The 17,523-nt window shown below is 53.6% G+C and overlaps 1 protein-coding gene across 2 annotated transcripts; it reads left to right on the top strand.

Moving 5' to 3' along the window:
- The first annotated feature begins 7,996 nt into the window (after positions 1–7,996).
- On the top strand, positions 7,997–14,528 carry LOC140896608 (uncharacterized). 2 transcript variants are annotated; one of them, XM_073308499.2, is made up of 2 exons: positions 7,997–8,118; positions 11,943–14,528. In XM_073308499.2, exon 2 carries the CDS (start codon positions 11,954–11,956, stop codon positions 12,983–12,985), a length of 1,032 nt encoding a protein of 343 aa, XP_073164600.2. In that variant the 5' UTR covers positions 7,997–8,118; positions 11,943–11,953; the 3' UTR covers positions 12,986–14,528. The 2 variants fall into 2 exon arrangements, with proteins under 2 accessions (XP_073164600.2, XP_073164599.2); XM_073308498.2 differs by lacking the exon at positions 7,997–8,118 and adding an exon at positions 8,125–8,257.
- The last annotated feature ends 2,995 nt before the right edge of the window (positions 14,529–17,523 follow it).

A 17,523-nucleotide genomic window follows, 5' to 3' on the forward strand; every position in this document is an offset into this window, starting at 1 on the left:
TTCCTTTTGTTCGTGTGCATGTTACTTAACGGGAGGTGTGCTGGAGGGGAGGGATCGGGACTCATTGCCCAGCCGGCTTCATAAATTCCGTTCCTAAAAACTGGACAATGCGTTGCAGCACGTGGGGCAAAACTGTCCACTAGGCAAGAGAAATGAGATCAGGACGAAGGACAAGTTTGGGGTTCTTTCCAATGAGCTTCAGAGCTCAGGGCATCTGGGGAATGGAATATGGAGCCTTTCATCTCTAGGTCCCCAACCTAGCTCCAGATCAGGGTGAAAGGCTCCTCCAGAGAGACTGGGCAGCAGACTATGCAGCCTTTCACCTCTAGGATGCCAAGTGAAATCCAGCCCAGCTGAGGATGTGCTGGCTCAGCGGAGCGTTTGTGTCAAGGAATGGGATACAGAGCCTTCCCTCTTACAGGCACCACTTCCAACCTGGCCCTGTGTTAGTGGCATTGGCTAGCTCAGAGGGGACTGAGGAATGGCATGTGCAGCTGTTGCTCCTTTTGCCCTGAGTGCTTCGCTAATATTGCAGCTGTGGCCCATTAAAATAAATCGGGGAGTTCCCACGTCAAGCTATCGTTTCAGGCTCTCTGCAAACTCAAGTAGACTTGGCTGCCTCAGTTGCTCTCAGGTCACATTTGGAAGGTTTCCTTCTGAACCATAACAGCTACAGACATAATTACACAAATATAGCCCTACCACATAATTAACAAACAAACAGAGGAACGCTAGCTCCAGCCTCGTTGCCTTTCTGGACACACATAAAAATGCAGCATGCATCACAAAGCATTAGCAAATCACACTGTACTCATTTTTAAAAGCAACACTACCCAAACTATTTCATAACGCTCTTCTTCCCCGTCATTCCCTAGATCATAGAATCATAGAAGATTAGGGTTGGAAGGGACCTCAGGAGGTCATCTAGTCCAACCCCCTGCTCAAGGCAGGACCAACCCCAACTAAATCATCCCAGCCAGGGCTTGTCAAGCCCAGGGCTGGCAGAATGGAGCGGGTTGTGGTCGGGTGGCTCCACTTCTTGCCACCTGGTGAGTACAGGGCGGGCCTGACCCCACACTCACGGGGCGGCGGGAAGTGGAGTGACCCAGCCCCAGGCCGCTCCGATCTGCTCCCCTGGTTCCCAGCCTTCGGGTTTGGGGGGCAGACGGAACCGCCCCCCAGCACTCACCAGCAGCTCGGCTGGGAGCCAGCGGCACAGAGCAGGCTGGGGCCGGGTCGCTCCAATTACCGCCGCCCAGCGAGTGCAGGGCAGGCACGACCCCTGCTGCAGTCCTCAGTGCAAGGGGTGGAGTGGCGGCGGGGCTGGGGCGGAGCAGAGGTGGGAAGAGGTGGGGCTGGGGCAGAGCAGGGGCCAGGGCCATGGGGAAGAGGCGGAGCAAGGGCTGCAGCCGCATGCAGCTGCGTAGGGCACCAGGAAATTTGGTGCCCTACACAGCTGCATATTTTCTGTATGGGTAGGGACGGCCCTGGTCACGCCTGGCCTTAAAAACCTCTAAGGAAGGAGATTCCACCACCACCCTAGGTAACCCCATTCCAGTGCTTCACCACCCTCCTAGAGAAATAGTGTTTCCTAATATCCAACCTAGGCCTCCCCCCAACACCGACCCCCGCAACTTGAGACCATTGCTCCTTGTTCTGGCGTCTGCCTCCACTGAGAACAGCCGAGCTCCATCCTCTCTGGAACCCCGCTTCAGGGAGTTGAAGGCTGCAAGCAAATCCCCCCTAACTCTTCTCTTCTGCAGACTAAATAAGCCCAGTTCCCTCAGCCTCTCCTCATAAGCCATGTGCCCCAGCCCCCTAATCATTTTCATTGCCTTCCGCTGGACTCTCTCCAATTTGTCCACATCCTTTCTGTAGTGGGGGGGCCCAAAACTGGACGCAATACTCCAGGTGTGGCCTCACCAGTGCCAAAGAGTGGGGAATAATCACTTCCCTCAATCTGCTGGCAACGCTCCTGCTAATGCAATCCTGACCCACAGGCACCTGCAAACACACCTCTTTTTTCTCCGCACTGCACCCCAGTGTACTCAGCCACTCATTCCCTCACCCCTCTAATCCCCCACCCCTCCCCTGGCTCCCCAACAACAACCTTTTCATGGCATGACCAGCGGCCCCTCTCCTGTGCCCTGGTGCCTGAAGCATCCATCTTCCCTCCTTACCTGGAAACATCAGCTCACAAGCACTTTTCTTCCTCCTCCCATTTACAGGTTGTGATTTTCAAAGGGATTTGAAAATCTCAATTCTCATTGGGCCTTCAAATTCCTTCAGCAGCTTTGCAAGTGGCAGGATTCACCGTGGAGGCACTATAAGGTGGGTAGAAAGCTGGCTAGATTGTCGGGCTCAACGGGTAGTAATCAATGGCTCCATGTCTAGTTGGCAGCCGGTATCAAGTGGAGTGCCCCATGGGTCGGTCCTGGGGCCGGTTTTGTTCAATATATTCATAAATGATCTGGAGGATGGTGTGCATTGCACTCTCAGCAAATTTGCGGATGATACTAAACTGGGAGGAGTGGTAGATAGCTGGAGGGCAGGGATACGATACAGAGGGACCTAGACAAATTGGGGGACTGGGCCAAAAGAAATCTGATGAGGTTCAATAAGGATAAGTGCAGGGTCCTGCACTTAGGACGGAAGAACCCAATGCACAGCTACGGACTAGGGACCGAATGGCTAGGCAGCAGTTCTGCGGAAAAGGACCTAGGGGTGACAGTGGACGAGAAGCTGGATATGAGTCAGCGGTGTGCCCTTGTTGCCAAGAAGGCGAATGGCATTTTGGGATGTATAAGTAGGGGCATAGCGAGCAGATCGAGGGACGTGATCGTCCCCCTCTATTCGACATTGGTGAGGCCTCATCTGGAGTACTGTGTCCAGTTTTGGGCCCCACACTACAAGAAGGATGTGGATAAATTGGAGAGAGTCCAGCGAAGGGCAACAAAAATGATTAGGGGTCTGGAACACATGACTTATGAGGAGAGGCTGAGGGAACTGGGATTGTTTAGTCTGCGGAAGAGAAGAATGAGGGGGGATTTGAGAGCTGCTTTCAACTACCTGAGAGGTGGTTCCAGAGAGGATGGTTCTAGACTATTCTCAGTGGTGGAAGAGGACAGGACAAGGAGTAATGGTCTCAGGTTGCAGTGGGGGAGGTTTAGGTTGGATATTAGGAAAAACTTTTTCACTAGGAGCGTGGTGAAACACTGGAATGCGTTGCCTAGGGAGGTGGTGGAATCTCCTTCCTTAGAAGTTTTTAAGGTCAGGCTTGACAAAGCCCTGGCTGGGATGATTTAATTGGGGATGGGTCCTGCTTTTCAGCAGGGGGTTGGACTAGATGACCTCCTGAGGTCCCTTCCAACCCTGATATTCTATGATTCAGTGATTCTATGATTCCCACCCCCGAACTCAGTGTTGCGGTTCGTATCTTTCAGCAGGGGAAAAGGGTGTGTACGTAATGTTTAGGGGGCCCAGAAAGCATGTGTGCAAAGCCGGGACACTTGTTTTTCCTGGCGGGGGAATAATGACATATATAAGACACAGCCCGAATAGCGGGATGGCACCAATAATATCTGGACATCCGGTCATCCTAACAGCATCGGGTGGGTGCAGCTACTCAGGACCTGCTGCTGCCTACCTGCTGGTGGGGCAGGTTTTGGGTTTCCGATCTGTTTTCTCTGGAATGCTTTGACCTTAAGGATAAAGGTGCTTCTTAGAAAGAAGGGAGCGGTAGTTTGACTGTGGTAATTATACACTTCACCCTCTCTGAGGAGCACAGTGAAGTAGGCTGACATTCCTGGGGATAGAGCTAGCAAAGGAGGGAGAGAGATGTGGGTCTCCGCCCAAGGGAGGCAACAGCTGAGGAGCCAGAAGGCTGAGGGTGGGTGTCCTTGTTGGACCACGGAGTGGGGGACACAAATTGTGACACCCACACAACTTTACCGCTGCCCCCCTGGAATCGGCAAGCACCACAGGGAATTAGCCGTGTGCATGGCAGCTGCAGTCCCTGGGTTGGGTGCAGCCGAACGGTGAGGAGGTAAGACGGAGCGGCTTGGCAGAGCGGTGGTTGTGATATGAGGAGATCTGGAGATCAGTTTGAGGAGTGGGGCAGAGCTTGGTGATGGAGAAAATATGGAGGGGCCCTGCCCATCTTGGCTGGCCTCAGGTCCCTCGCCATGTGCATGATCACAGGACAGAGGCGCATGTGCAGCGCCAGGGACCCGGAACCCCTTGTCCCAGCACAGTGTTGCGTAGGTGTCGTCAGCAGAGGAGTACAGGGGTCTCCTTGCCAGGGGACTCACCAGCAGAGGGCCGGACGGTGCAGAGGGCAGCAGAGGGTGGGGGTGGGGATGGGGAAGGGGCGGCTATACTGTATAATGGGCACGAGGGGCAACAGAGTGTGGGGGTGGGGAAGGGGCGGCTATACTGTATAATGGGCACAAGGGGCAGCAGAGTGTGGGGGTGGGGAAGGGGCGGCTATATTATATATTGGGCACGAGAGGCAGCAGAGGGTGGGGGTGGGGAAGGGACGGCTATACTGTATATTGGGCAGCACAGAGTGGACACCCCATGTCGATAATCCGGCCTGGAGCAATAGCTCTGAGACATGTGAACGGCTCCATTCTGCTCAGCGGTTGTTCCCATTCCCCACCCCCAGTGGCACTGCTGCAGGGCCTGTTCCATGCACCGATGACGCCTGTTCTCAGCTCCTTCCCCCGCTCGCAGCCCTGTGTGCCTGGTGCCGTTCCCTGCATGCCCTTTATTAGTGCACATCAGAGCACCGGAGCATCCTCACCTGCTGGGGAACCCGCTCTCCTCTGGAAACGGGGGACTTATTGCTGCTCACGGCTGTTGTTTCAAAAGTAGGGGCATTAGTCCGGGCAGGGAGCCAGCTGTACAAGGGGACGTCCGCCCTGTGTCGGGGCAGTACGTGTAGAGCTGTGGTTGAGCTGGGCCCCTGCAAAGATCAGTGTAGCCACGGCCAGAGAGGTTATCCCCCTGCGTATGTCTTCAGGGTCCCAGCTGGGATTGTGCCAGGGGCTGCCCATGGCGCCCTGGCTACACTGCTATCTTTAGCGAGCGGGTTCGATCAAAGCTAGTGTCTCCACACGCTGCATCCCGATTGCTCTCTGGACAGATCCCAATTGTACAGTAACTTCGAAGGGCTCGGAGCTAAATGAGGCCTCCTTACATTTCCTGGATGAGTAACTCTAAGAAGTAACCACGACCTGCACAAACCTCATGGCTCGATCACTTGCTCTGTCCGTTAAGAGCCAGATTTTTAAAGGTATTTAGGCTTGTAGTAGGATTTTCAAAAGCATGTGGATGCTTCATTCTGATTGATTTCAATGAGTGCATTTGAAAATCCCACTAGGCAATAAAATTCCTTTAAAAATCTGCCCCTTCCTGACTTGTTCAATTGCTGATTCAATATAACAGGACTGTCCATTTGTTCATTGACTGGCTCAGCCCCAGTTGTTTTCCCAATTTGAGCAATGTATCTTCTAATATTGGGTTAGTTTCATAAAGCTGAAAAGGAGCCAGCCTTAATGAGAAGTTTAATTGCTTTTAAAGGCTTCCTTGTTTACTGATTTTTAATAACCCCCATAAAAAGCACACAGAGCTGGTTTTTCTTTCACATTCATGGCTGGGCCAGTAACTCTGTGTATTTGAGGGCCCCCGCAGACTCTAGCTCTTACTCCAGGGTAATCCACGTGGCTTCGCCATCTCCTTAGACTGGACCCCTGGGCCTGAAGCCCCCCTGCTGCAACCCATGAGCTCTGCCCAGCAAGTCCATGAGAGACAGCCCCCGACGGAGACTTGGCCGCGCTGCCGGGATGAACGCGCCTAGCCCAGCATTGGCAGTGACGGTCACACGGCGCTGTCAGAACAGTCGGGTTCATGAGTCACCTGGACACAGACTAGGACGTCCTTAGGGTAGCACAGAGAGATGAAGGGTGAAGTGTAGACCGTGCTGGGTAGTCCAGAGCCCTGCCAAGCTGAAGGGAACCCCTTGGTTCAAGCGCTGCCTGACCTCCAGGTGAGAGCCCCGACTTCTCCCAGGCCCCAGCTCTCATCCTCCACCTCACACCTCCCAGTCCTTTCTTCTCCTGCTGGGGGGTTGTTCAACTTCCCTGCAGAGAGGTGGGGCAGTCCATGCCCCTCGCGGTCCTTGGGTGCTAGGTGTTGGCTCCTCGGGGTTGTCTTCTCAGATGCTCCCCTGAGATGGAGACTTAGGGTCAGATGGCTAGGGGACACCCACACTTATGTGTCTCAGTCTGCCCAGGGAGCCAGCAGTCCCCTTTCACTCATGGTGCAACAACACAGCACATAGGGGAAACTGAGGCACAGCCAGGCCTCATAAACATATTACAGAATATTCCTACATTGTCACACGCTTCAGCGGGCAGATGCCCTGGGAAACGATCGGCAAAGGGAAGAGTTCAAGCAGCTGCTCTTGCGATTCCAGGAGATCTCAGCAAAAGACGCTTCTGGCTGTAGAGAACCCAAGTACCAGGCGCGCCGCCTGTTTTGGGGGCCAGTACAGGGTACCGGGCTGCTTACGGGGCTGTACAAAAGACACTGGATAGGCTCTTGGACAGGAGAGTTATACAGGAGTGTCACTGTACTTTGAATAGTCCAACCCAAAACCTAACGGGACCTGGCAACTTCTAGTAGACCACAGACAACTTGGTGGGACTTAGCTCCAGGGATACACTTGCCAAGGGCTGCGGTGGCAGCTCAGTCCCTGGCAGCTGGTTTTTGAAAAGCTCTGCCCTCGTTCAAACAGGAATCAATTTGGGGCAGCTCGCCATCCTGTGCTCTACAGGAGGTCAGACCAGAGGATCGCAATGGTCCCGTCTGGCCTTGGAATCTACGCGGCAAAGGAGCTCAGGTTTTCTAAAGCCAAACTCTTCTCTGCCCTGGAGGTCGGGGTTGGACTCCCCAGTTGGGTCCGGGTGATCGGTGTCAATCAGTTAATCACCGACATGGCCCCTGGAGGACATGCTCCTTTGGGGATGCCGATGCCCCTCCAGAGTTCAGCCTCTCCCTGCGCTGGGGTGATGCAGCTGCCAGGGAAGAGGATAAATATTCACTGACAAAAAACCGACAGCAATGCAGCGTTCCGGCTGCGTGGCAGTATACGGCGCCCTTCCGGAACACCGCTTGCAGCAAAACCGGCACCTCTGACGAGTTAAGGGACCAGCCTCCCCGGAGAACGAAACTCTCACGCAGGTTAGGCTTTGATTCCTGCTCCCCCAAAGACCTGCGGGGGGTGCCATGCACTCACAGGGGGTATTCCTCAAAGGAGCGAGACCACCATGCCAGCACCAGAGCTGTGGTTCAACCCCCCAGGTCTGGGCAAAAAAAGAATAAGTTGCAAAAATACATCAACGGTGAGAAAAGCTGGTATTTTTTTCCAGGCAGCCTGTATCTCAGGAACCTCTGGGTCAAATGACCCCAAATTTGGATCAGTAACCCTAAGGGGTGCGCCTTGGCAGAGGGTGAGAGGGGATGCAGTAGGGGGCATTCCACCCTTGGAATCAGAGCTGACCCAAATGCCCCAGCATGGTGCTGGGGGGCAGAGAGTGGGATGGGTGACTCAGGAAGGGGTGCTGTGCCCTGTTCTGTGCTGATGTTTGTGCATTTTTCTACAAAGCGCCCAGCCACTCCATTAACTCTGCCCTGGCAATGTGGGTTAATTCTGCTGCCGGGTTGCATCACAGAATTGAGGAAATCTGCCTCCCACGGTGCCATGAGGATGTGCATCCTGACCCGGCACCGGGACGCCACCCAGTGCTAGTCACTCCCCCCCCCCAGCACCCCGGAGGGCACTGGGATGGGGACCCTAGTGCACAGCGAGGGGCAGGTCTTTGTGATAAGTGTGAGCAGAGTATGTCCCAACCACCCTGCCATGGGTCAGGGCAAAGCTTCCCCTTTCGATGGGGCGTTGCCGCTTCTTGTGGGCCTGGATTATGAAATACTTAACGTCAGATATTTCTCTGCCACCAGTTCCCTCTTCTTTTAACTCTTATGCAGCCAGGGGGAGGCCAGCTCTGCAGACAGCTGGATCAATTCTCCGGGGGAAACAGAGGCACCAGCACTAGGGTGAGTGGGAGAGCATGGGAGAAGGGCACTGGTATAATCCAGGCAGGATTGTTCAGCAGTTTAGCTAGTAGAGAGGAATGGTAGGAAATGCACCAAAGAGGAGTTCAGACAAGGCTCTTCTCTCCTATACGTTCCAAAGGTTTGTACAAAGAAGGTGGGTGTTGTTTTACAGGGGGGAAAACTGAGGCAAACAAAACTGAAGCTGCCTACAAGAGGTCAGTGGTTGAGCCAGGATGAGAATCTAGGGCTCATGAATCCCAGCCGGGGTCCCCCCCATCCCTTGTTCAAGACTACTTGGGATCCTGAGGGAATGGGGGAAGGGTGGTCCCCAAGAAGGGGGGATCCTGAAGGATTGGGGAAAGGGGAGGTCCCTGGGAAGGGGGATGCTGAAGGGATTGGGGGAAGGGGGTCCTCTGGAAGTGGGATCCTGAGGGGATTGGGGGAAGGGCAGTCCCCAGGAAGGGGGATCCTCAGGGGATTGGGGGAAGGGCAGTCCCCAGGAAGGGGGATCCTGAGGGAATGGGGAGGGGGGGTCCCACATGAGGGGGGAACGAAGGTTAAGCCATAGCCCATGCTGCCCATATCCCCCTGTACCATGGGAACAATGCTCCTTTATCTTGTTGGGAACATTTACCAGCCTGACTCCTGATCGTTGGGGTGCTCTCAGTACCTTGGCTTGCTTTCTTGGAGCGCTGATCCCCCATTCTCCAGCTAGCATCGGGGAGCCTTGAGTGCGACTATCCCCCCCAAATTCAAGTTTTGAGCTGGCCCCCCCAAACCCAGAGGCCATTTCTGAAAACTTTGGTTTGTCGTTGCAGTGGGTTTGGGAGCTAAAACATTAGGGACTGAAGAAGGGCAAAGTCTTGTTCTTAAAGGTATCTTTTAGAGCTGCTCCTCCCCACCCTGATCTCAGCTCCCCAGCCCTCCTCCTGGAATAGAGTCCTGTTCATCGCAGGTTCATGCTGGTTTATGGAGATTGTAATCTCTTCTCGGCTGGGACCCTCTCTTACTACATGTTTGTAAAATGCCTAGCAGAATAGGGCCATGATCTCAGCTGGGCCTATAGCTCTGGGCCAGGGGCAGCAGAGCCCGGGGCTGGGTCCAGCTGGAGAAAGTCCCCCCGGGGTGGGCACACAAAGACTTTCAATGAAAGTCTGTCCCTGGTGCAGGCCACAGCTGGGGAAGGAGAAGCTGCTGAGCCTGGGCTCCCAGCTCCCCCTGGAGGCTACAAAGCTCCACCCCCGTGTCTCTGTTCATTCTTTTTCCTGCTTCCTTTCTTCCTGCCGGTCCTCGTTCCCCCAGCCCATTCCTGGCTCCTTCTGCACCGACTTGAGCCGGGGTCCCCCATGCCCTTTTAAATTGCCTGGGCCTCTGGGCAGTTGCCCCCTTTGCCCCGCCCTGTCAGCGGGGCCTAGTTAAGGGGCTGATATGTATACTAAAGATTGCTAAAGACAGACTCTCCTAGCTTCTCCTGGGGATCTGGTTTCCTGTCTACTGTAGAGTCATTGTCAAAGATTGGGACTGGGGTTATTACCCGGTGTGTCTCCAGGCAGTAGAACAAAGAGGCGATGTCACATGTACATAGATGTTGTGACTAGAAACAACGCAGTGCTGCTCCTCCGTTACAGGTTTCCCTCGCCGCTGGTTGGCTCCCTTTTCTAAACCTGACAGGCATGAGGCAGTGGCCTCGTTTGCCTCGTTGGACTGGTCTGACTCCGCCTGTCCATGCCATGGAATTGCAATCTCAAAGACTTTGCATTTGCACACAAATCGAAATCCCCAGATGGAACAGGGAGGATTCTGAATTCTTCCGCTACCCTAGCTGTGCCCTTTGGGGAGGTGGATGAATTTCAGCGATGGGAGAACCCCGATGGAGAATTGCATAGCCGCAAGCTGTGGGAGTGGCGGGCCATTGGGACTGAGGTTATTACCCGGTGTGTCCCCAGGCAGTAGAACAAAGAGGCGATGTCACTGCGAGAGGACGACAAAGCACCAAGGAACCTTAATGCTGTGCTGACCTCATTGTTTTGGTCTGCTTTCCCCCACCGTGCTGTTCTCTCACATTGAGCTATTTCACAAGGCGGGAGGGAACAAAGACAAGATACACTGGGGTTGTGTCCTGGTACAGGCAGGGAGTGCTGTCACGTCCAGACTGGTATGGAATGTGGTTACCAAATCAGAGCCAAAAAAGGCATGCAACAAGTAACGGCTGGTGGGGGATATGTGCCATTCCCTCCAGCTAGTGGATATAAATACAGGGCCTCCTAGATGAATGTGTGTGCAGCAGATTTGCTGTGGACGGTGCACACGCCACCATATTAATTGCTTCCCAAGAAGGGGGGTATGTATGTCTCCGTCCTGCCCTGTGCTGCTTTCCTTTAGCTCATCTGGTTAGCTGGTTAGCATGGCTGTTTGGGCTCATGAACATTTTTAATATTGATCCACAAGAGCAACTGGCTATATATCTGTCAGTCATCCTGAGGGGACTGGGGGAGAAGGGGGTCCCAGGACAGAGGGGATCCTGAGGGGATTGGGGGAAGTGCAGCCCCTGGGAACGGGGGATTCCTGGGTCCCCCTTCTCCTCCTGAGAATCCCCCGTTCCCAGGGGCTGCATTTCCCCCAATCCCCTCAGGATCCCCTCTGTCCTGGGACCCCCTTCTCCCCCTGAGAAAGGGGGATCCTGATGGGATGGGGGGGAAGGAGAGTCCCTGGGAACGGTGATCCTGAGGGAATGGGGGAAGGGTGGTTCCCCGGGAAGGGGGATCATGAGAGGAAGGGGGGGTCCCTTGGAAGGGGGATCCTGAGAGGATACGGGGAAGGGGAGTTCCTGCGAAGGGGGATCCTGAGGAGATGGGTGAAGGGTGGTCCCTGGGAAGGGGTGACCCTAAGGAGATTGGGGGAAGGGCGGTCCCCAGGAAGGGGGATCCTCAGGGGATTGGGGGAAGGGGTTCCCGGGGAACAGGGATCCTGAGGGGACTGGGGGTAGGGGGGTCCCAAGAGAGGGGGGAACAAAGGTTAAGCCATAGCCCATGCTGCCCATATCGCCCTGTACCATGGGAAAAATGCTCCTTTATCTCATTGGGAACATTTGCCAGCCTGACTCCTGACCATTGGGGTGCTCTAAGTACCCTGGCTTGCTTTCTCGGAGCGCTGATCCCCCATTCTCCAGCTAGCATCGGGAAGCCTTGAGTGCAACTATCCTCCAAAAATCAAGTTCTGAGCTGGCCCCCCCACACCCAGAGGCCATTTCTGAAAACTTTGGTTTGAATGTTGCAGCGGGTTTGGGAGCCTAAAGCGTCAGGGACTGAAGAAGGGCAAAGTCTTGTTCTTAACGGTATCGTTTAGAGCTGCTCCTCCCCACCCTGATCTCAGCTCCCCAGCCCTTATCCCGGGATAGGGTCCTGTTCATCACAGCCGTAGGTAGGGTGACCAGACATCCCAATAAAATCGGGATTGTCCCGATTTTTAGGTCTTTGTCCCACATCCCGACCGACGCACGGTCGGGATGCCATTTGTCCCGATATTGTGGCTTTGGCCGTTCCGGTGTTTTTTTGGGTGTTTTTTGCTTCGGGAACTCCGGCCATTATTTTTTTTTTTTTTGCTTCCCCCATGTGTCCCGATATTTTCTCCGTTTCATCTGGTCACCCTAGCCATAGGCCCCACCATGCTGTCTTATGGAGATTGTAATCTCTTCTCAGCTGGGACCCTCTCTTACCACATGTATGTAAAATGCCTAGCAGAACAGGGCTGTGATCCCAGCTGCGGGCTCTAGGTGCCACTCCAATACAAAATAATTAATGGGAAGAAACTATTTTATCTTCTAGTGCTGAACACCATGCCTGCAATAGTCCCCAAGAGCAAAGCCCCGGGGGTCGATTTCTGCGGAGTGGGCGAGTATTACTACATCGTCCGCTCAGACCTGGGCTGCTACATGAGGTCGACCAATTTCAACCAAGGAAAAGATCTGAACGTGTATAGTCTGCACCCCTCCTGCCAGGGCGGGGAGCACTATCTCGCCTACCAGGATGACCTCTTCTACATCATCAAAGGAGGGTCTTATCGCCGTGTGTCCAACATGAACATGGACACAGCAGCCGTAGTCTACAATCTCCACCCCAATTGCCAGGGAGGAGACCACTATCTCTCAGCCTTTGGGCACTTCTACATTGTCTTCCAGAGCAAAGGTGTCTACCGCAAGGTCACCAACATGAACACCGATTCTGATGCTGTCGAATACAGCCTCCACCCGTCCTGCAGAGATGGCCTCTATTACTGGGGTGTCAGGGGCTATTATTATTTTGTCAAGCCCCATGACGAATGGGGGATCCAGTATTATCGAACCACCAATTTTCACGAGAACGTGGATGCCGTAACCTATTCCTTCCACCCGGATGTGGTCAACTTCCTCCCTGGTGGGTTGGCTATCACCCAGGGTTCAGCTTTCGGCACCTGGGAGGCCATCAAGACCATCTCCAATGATTCCAACACGCCCATCACCTGGAACAAGAAGATCACCAGGAAGGTGGGCTATGCCAAGGAGAAGATGAGCAGCATAGAGCACAACTGGAACGTGAGCATCTCAGCATCATACCAGTCAGGAGCCCTCACCGAAGCCATTGCCAAGTACCAGTTCTCCCTCACTACTCAATACGGCGGGAAAAGCGTCAACACGGAGAAGGAGAACTGGAGCGAGGCCACCGACGTGGAAGAGTCTGTCAGCCTGACCCTGCAGCCAAGAGAGAAGATCTACATATGGCAGTACCAGCTGGGCCTGGGCAAGAAAAGCGTCTTGTTCTGCCGTGACATGAAATTCAACGACAATCCAAACCCACCTACTGAAGTCCCCCTGCCGCCTTCTAACCAGTGATCTGAAATAGGGAGCTCCCAGGAATACCTAAGGGCCCGCTCGCTGCCTTGCAGTATTGCTAAGAATTGGGGTTGTCGGGGGTATATTTAGGGTTAGTATTTTACAGTAGTCGTAGTGGCTTTGCAGTGCAGGGTGTTTAGTGAGGCCCAGTCTGCCCTTAGGAATAGCAACTAGGATTAAGATACAGAGACACAACCCTGCAATCTACCATAATGATCGTACCATGGGCTTCCAGAAAACCGGTTGCCAACGGGTTTGCAGCTAACATGGCTGGAAAAGCATTTCCTGAGCCAGCATGGACAGAGCATTTTTTCACTCTTTGACTAGAAGGATCAACGCTGCAGCATCCCCACCCAGCCGAGCCATGCTGAGCACATACTATTACTCCCAGGGGGATTCTGCACCAAAAAATTAAAAATTCTGCACCAAAAAATTTAAAATTCTGGGCAGAATATTTTAAAATTCTGCAAAATATCACATATATTATTTATCAAAATAACACGATTTAATCACACCAGTTTCAATTATTTTCATAATTTATTTCAAAATACCTGTAACAACACAGACACACAAAAAATTCCCCGTTTCTCTGCCCCCTTCCCGGCAGAGCCAAGGAGAGGGGCCAGACACTCGCACCCCCTCCCCGCAGAGCCCAGGAATCCAGAGGAACAAACAGCCTGATGCTGGGTCCCGAGCTTGTGTGGAGTTTCCTGCACGCTGCCTCCTTCTTACATGGGGTGCGGGGAACTGCTGCTGCTGGGAACCCTCCAGTTCCTCCCCCACCTCTTACCAGCAATGTCCTCTATGTGCGAGCTGGGCTCTGCCGGGTCCAGAAGCCCGTAGTGGTGGCCAGCAGCTCTGCAGCCCATTTCTACTCGGGGGGAGGAAAGGAAATTCTGTGTGCACAACATTAATTTTTGTGCAAATTCTGCATTGCACAGTGGTGCAGAATTCCCCCAGGAGTAACATACACACCAGTTTCAGGCGGGTTTGTACTTAACAGGGCTCCACCGTGCCTCCGCTGCTACTCCCCGCGCTAACACAGGTGCATTGCTATTTGCACTCGCAGGAGTATATGTGCATGAGCGAATGACACCCCTACCTCATAGTGCTGCCGTCGCTCTGGTTCCACTCTCCTGTCACATGGGATCAAGAGGTTTGCTCAGGGAGCGCTGTGATTACGCCTCTGCAAGCTGGGATTTTAGGCAGGATTTCGGTGGCTCACTCCCAGACATAAAATCAGCTCTGGGATTGGGAAGTAACCCTTACACAGCAGGCAGAGATCACCACCCTTCAGTGATCTGCACAGATCACAGGTGAAAAGGGTGGGGGAAGAGCCTCAGTGTGTTTTCTCAGTCACATAGGATTGTGTGTAGTTTTATTTTGTGCCTGTTGTTACTTCTGGCTATGAATTAGCCAAGTCAGTTTTCTCAAGGGCTCGTCTTTACTAGAAGCTGCGACCAAAGACTCCAATTTCACATAAATAACTTTGTATCAACAAAATTATCCGAAGCGTAAAATAAAGTGACTCCTGCCGTGTTTCTTCCTTTTGTTCGTGTGCATGTTACTTAACGGGAGGTGTGCTGGAGGGGAGGGATCGGGACTCATTGCCCAGCCGGCTTCATAAATTCCGTTCCTAAAAACTGGACAATGCGTTGCAGCACGTGGGGCAAAACTGTCCACTAGGCAAGAGAAATGAGATCAGGACGAAGGACAAGTTTGGGGTTCTTTCCAATGAGCTTCAGAGCTCAGGGCATCTGGGGAATGGAATATGGAGCCTTTCATCTCTAGGTCCCCAACCTAGCTCCAGATCAGGGTGAAAGGCTCCTCCAGAGAGACTGGGCAGCAGACTATGCAGCCTTTCACCTCTAGGATGCCAAGTGAAATCCAGCCCAGCTGAGGATGTGCTGGCTCAGCGGAGCGTTTGTGTCAAGGAATGGGATACAGAGCCTTCCCTCTTACAGGCACCACTTCCAACCTGGCCCTGTGTTAGTGGCATTGGCTAGCTCAGAGGGGACTGAGGAATGGCATGTGCAGCTGTTGCTCCTTTTGCCCTGAGTGCTTCGCTAATATTGCAGCTGTGGCCCATTAAAATAAATCGGGGAGTTCCCACGTCAAGCTATCGTTTCAGGCTCTCTGCAAACTCAAGTAGACTTGGCTGCCTCAGTTGCTCTCAGGTCACATTTGGAAGGTTTCCTTCTGAACCTTAACAGCTACAGACATAATTACACAAATATAGCCCTACCACATAATTAACAAACAAACAGAGGAACGCTAGCTCCAGCCTCGTTGCCTTTCTGGACACACATAAAAATGCAGCATGCATCACAAAGCATTAGCAAATCACACTGTACTCATTTTTAAAAGCAACACTACCCAAACTATTTCATAACGCTCTTCTTCCCCGACATTCCCTAGATCATAGAATCATAGAAGATTAGGGTTGGAAGGGACCTCAGGAGGTCATCTAGTCCAACCCCCTGCTCAAGGCAGGACCAACCCCAACTAAATCATCCCAGCCAGGGCTTGTCAAGCCCAGGGCTGGCAGAATGGAGCGGGTTGTGGTCGGGTGGCTCCACTTCTTGCCACCTGGTGAGTACAGGGCGGGCCTGACCCCACACTCACGGGGCGGCGGGAAGTGGAGTGACCCAGCCCCAGGCCGCTCCGATCTGCTCCCCTGGTTCCCAGCCTTCGGGTTTGGGGGGCAGAGGGAACCGCCCCCCAGCACTCACCAGCAGCTCGGCTGGGAGCCAGCGGCACAGAGCGGGCTGGGGCCGGGTCGCTCCAATTACCGCCGCCCAGCGAGTGCAGGGCAGGCACGACCCCTGCTGCAGTCCTCAGTGCAAGGGGTGGAGTGGCGGCGGGGCTGGGGCGGAGCAGAGGTGGGAAGAGGTGGGGCTGGGGCAGAGCAGGGGCCAGGGCCATGGGGAAGAGGCGGAGCAAGGGCTGCAGCCGCATGCAGCTGCGTAGGGCACCAGGAAATTTGGTGCCCTACACAGCTGCATATTTTCTGTATGGGTAGGGACGGCCCTGGTCACGCCTGGCCTTAAAAACCTCTAAGGAAGGAGATTCCACCACCACCCTAGGTAACCCCATTCCAGTGCTTCACCACCCTCCTAGAGAAATAGTGTTTCCTAATATCCAACCTAGGCCTCCCCCCAACACCGACCCCCGCAACTTGAGACCATTGCTCCTTGTTCTGGCGTCTGCCTCCACTGAGAACAGCCGAGCTCCATCCTCTCTGGAACCCCGCTTCAGGGAGTTGAAGGCTGCAAGCAAATCCCCCCTAACTCTTCTCTTCTGCAGACTAAATAAGCCCAGTTCCCTCAGCCTCTCCTCATAAGCCATGTGCCCCAGCCCCCTAATCATTTTCATTGCCTTCCGCTGGACTCTCTCCAATTTGTCCACATCCTTTCTGTAGTGGGGGGGCCCAAAACTGGACGCAATACTCCAGGTGTGGCCTCACCAGTGCCAAAGAGTGGGGAATAATCACTTCCCTCAATCTGCTGGCAACGCTCCTGCTAATGCAATCCTGACCCACAGGCACCTGCAAACACACCTCTTTTTTCTCCGCACTGCACCCCAGTGTACTCAGCCACTCATTCCCTCACCCCTCTAATCCCCCACCCCTCCCCTGGCTCCCCAACAACAACCTTTTCATGGCATGACCAGCGGCCCCTCTCCTGTGCCCTGGTGCCTGAAGCATCCATCTTCCCTCCTTACCTGGAAACATCAGCTCACAAGCACTTTTCTTCCTCCTCCCATTTACAGGTTGTGATTTTCAAAGGGATTTGAAAATCTCAATTCTCATTGGGCCTTCAAATTCCTTCAGCAGCTTTGCAAGTGGCAGGATTCACCGTGGAGGCACTATAAGGTGGGTAGAAAGCTGGCTAGATTGTCGGGCTCAACGGGTAGTAATCAATGGCTCCATGTCTAGTTGGCAGCCGGTATCAAGTGGAGTGCCCCATGGGTCGGTCCTGGGGCCGGTTTTGTTCAATATATTCATAAATGATCTGGAGGATGGTGTGCATTGCACTCTCAGCAAATTTGCGGATGATACTAAACTGGGAGGAGTGGTAGATAGCTGGAGGGCAGGGATACGATACAGAGGGACCTAGACAAATTGGGGGACTGGGCCAAAAGAAATCTGATGAGGTTCAATAAGGATAAGTGCAGGGTCCTGCACTTAGGACGGAAGAACCCAATGCACAGCTACGGACTAGGGACCGAATGGCTAGGCAGCAGTTCTGCGGAAAAGGACCTAGGGGTGACAGTGGACGAGAAGCTGGATATGAGTCAGCGGTGTGCCCTTGTTGCCAAGAAGGCGAATGGCATTTTGGGATGTATAAGTAGGGGCATAGCGAGCAGATCGAGGGACGTGATCGTCCCCCTCTATTCGACATTGGTGAGGCCTCATCTGGAGTACTGTGTCCAGTTTTGGGCCCCACACTACAAGAAGGATGTGGATAAATTGGAGAGAGTCCAGCGAAGGGCAACAAAAATGATTAGGGGTCTGGAACACATGACTTATGAGGAGA

This window comes from Lepidochelys kempii, chromosome 13, assembly GCF_965140285.1.
Source record: "Lepidochelys kempii isolate rLepKem1 chromosome 13, rLepKem1.hap1, whole genome shotgun sequence".
Classification (NCBI taxonomy): domain Eukaryota; kingdom Metazoa; phylum Chordata; order Testudines; family Cheloniidae; genus Lepidochelys; species Lepidochelys kempii.

Excerpts from the sequence above, each read along its gene's own strand:
- LOC140896608 (XM_073308498.2), top strand. The coding sequence starts at position 8,206 with ATGCACCAAAGAGGAGTTCAGACAAGGCTCTTCTCTCCTATACGTTCC. Across the intron at positions 8,258-11,942 it reads CTCTCCTATACGTTCCAAAG|TGCTGAACACCATGCCTGCA; the intron begins GTTTGTACAAAG and ends TTTATCTTCTAG.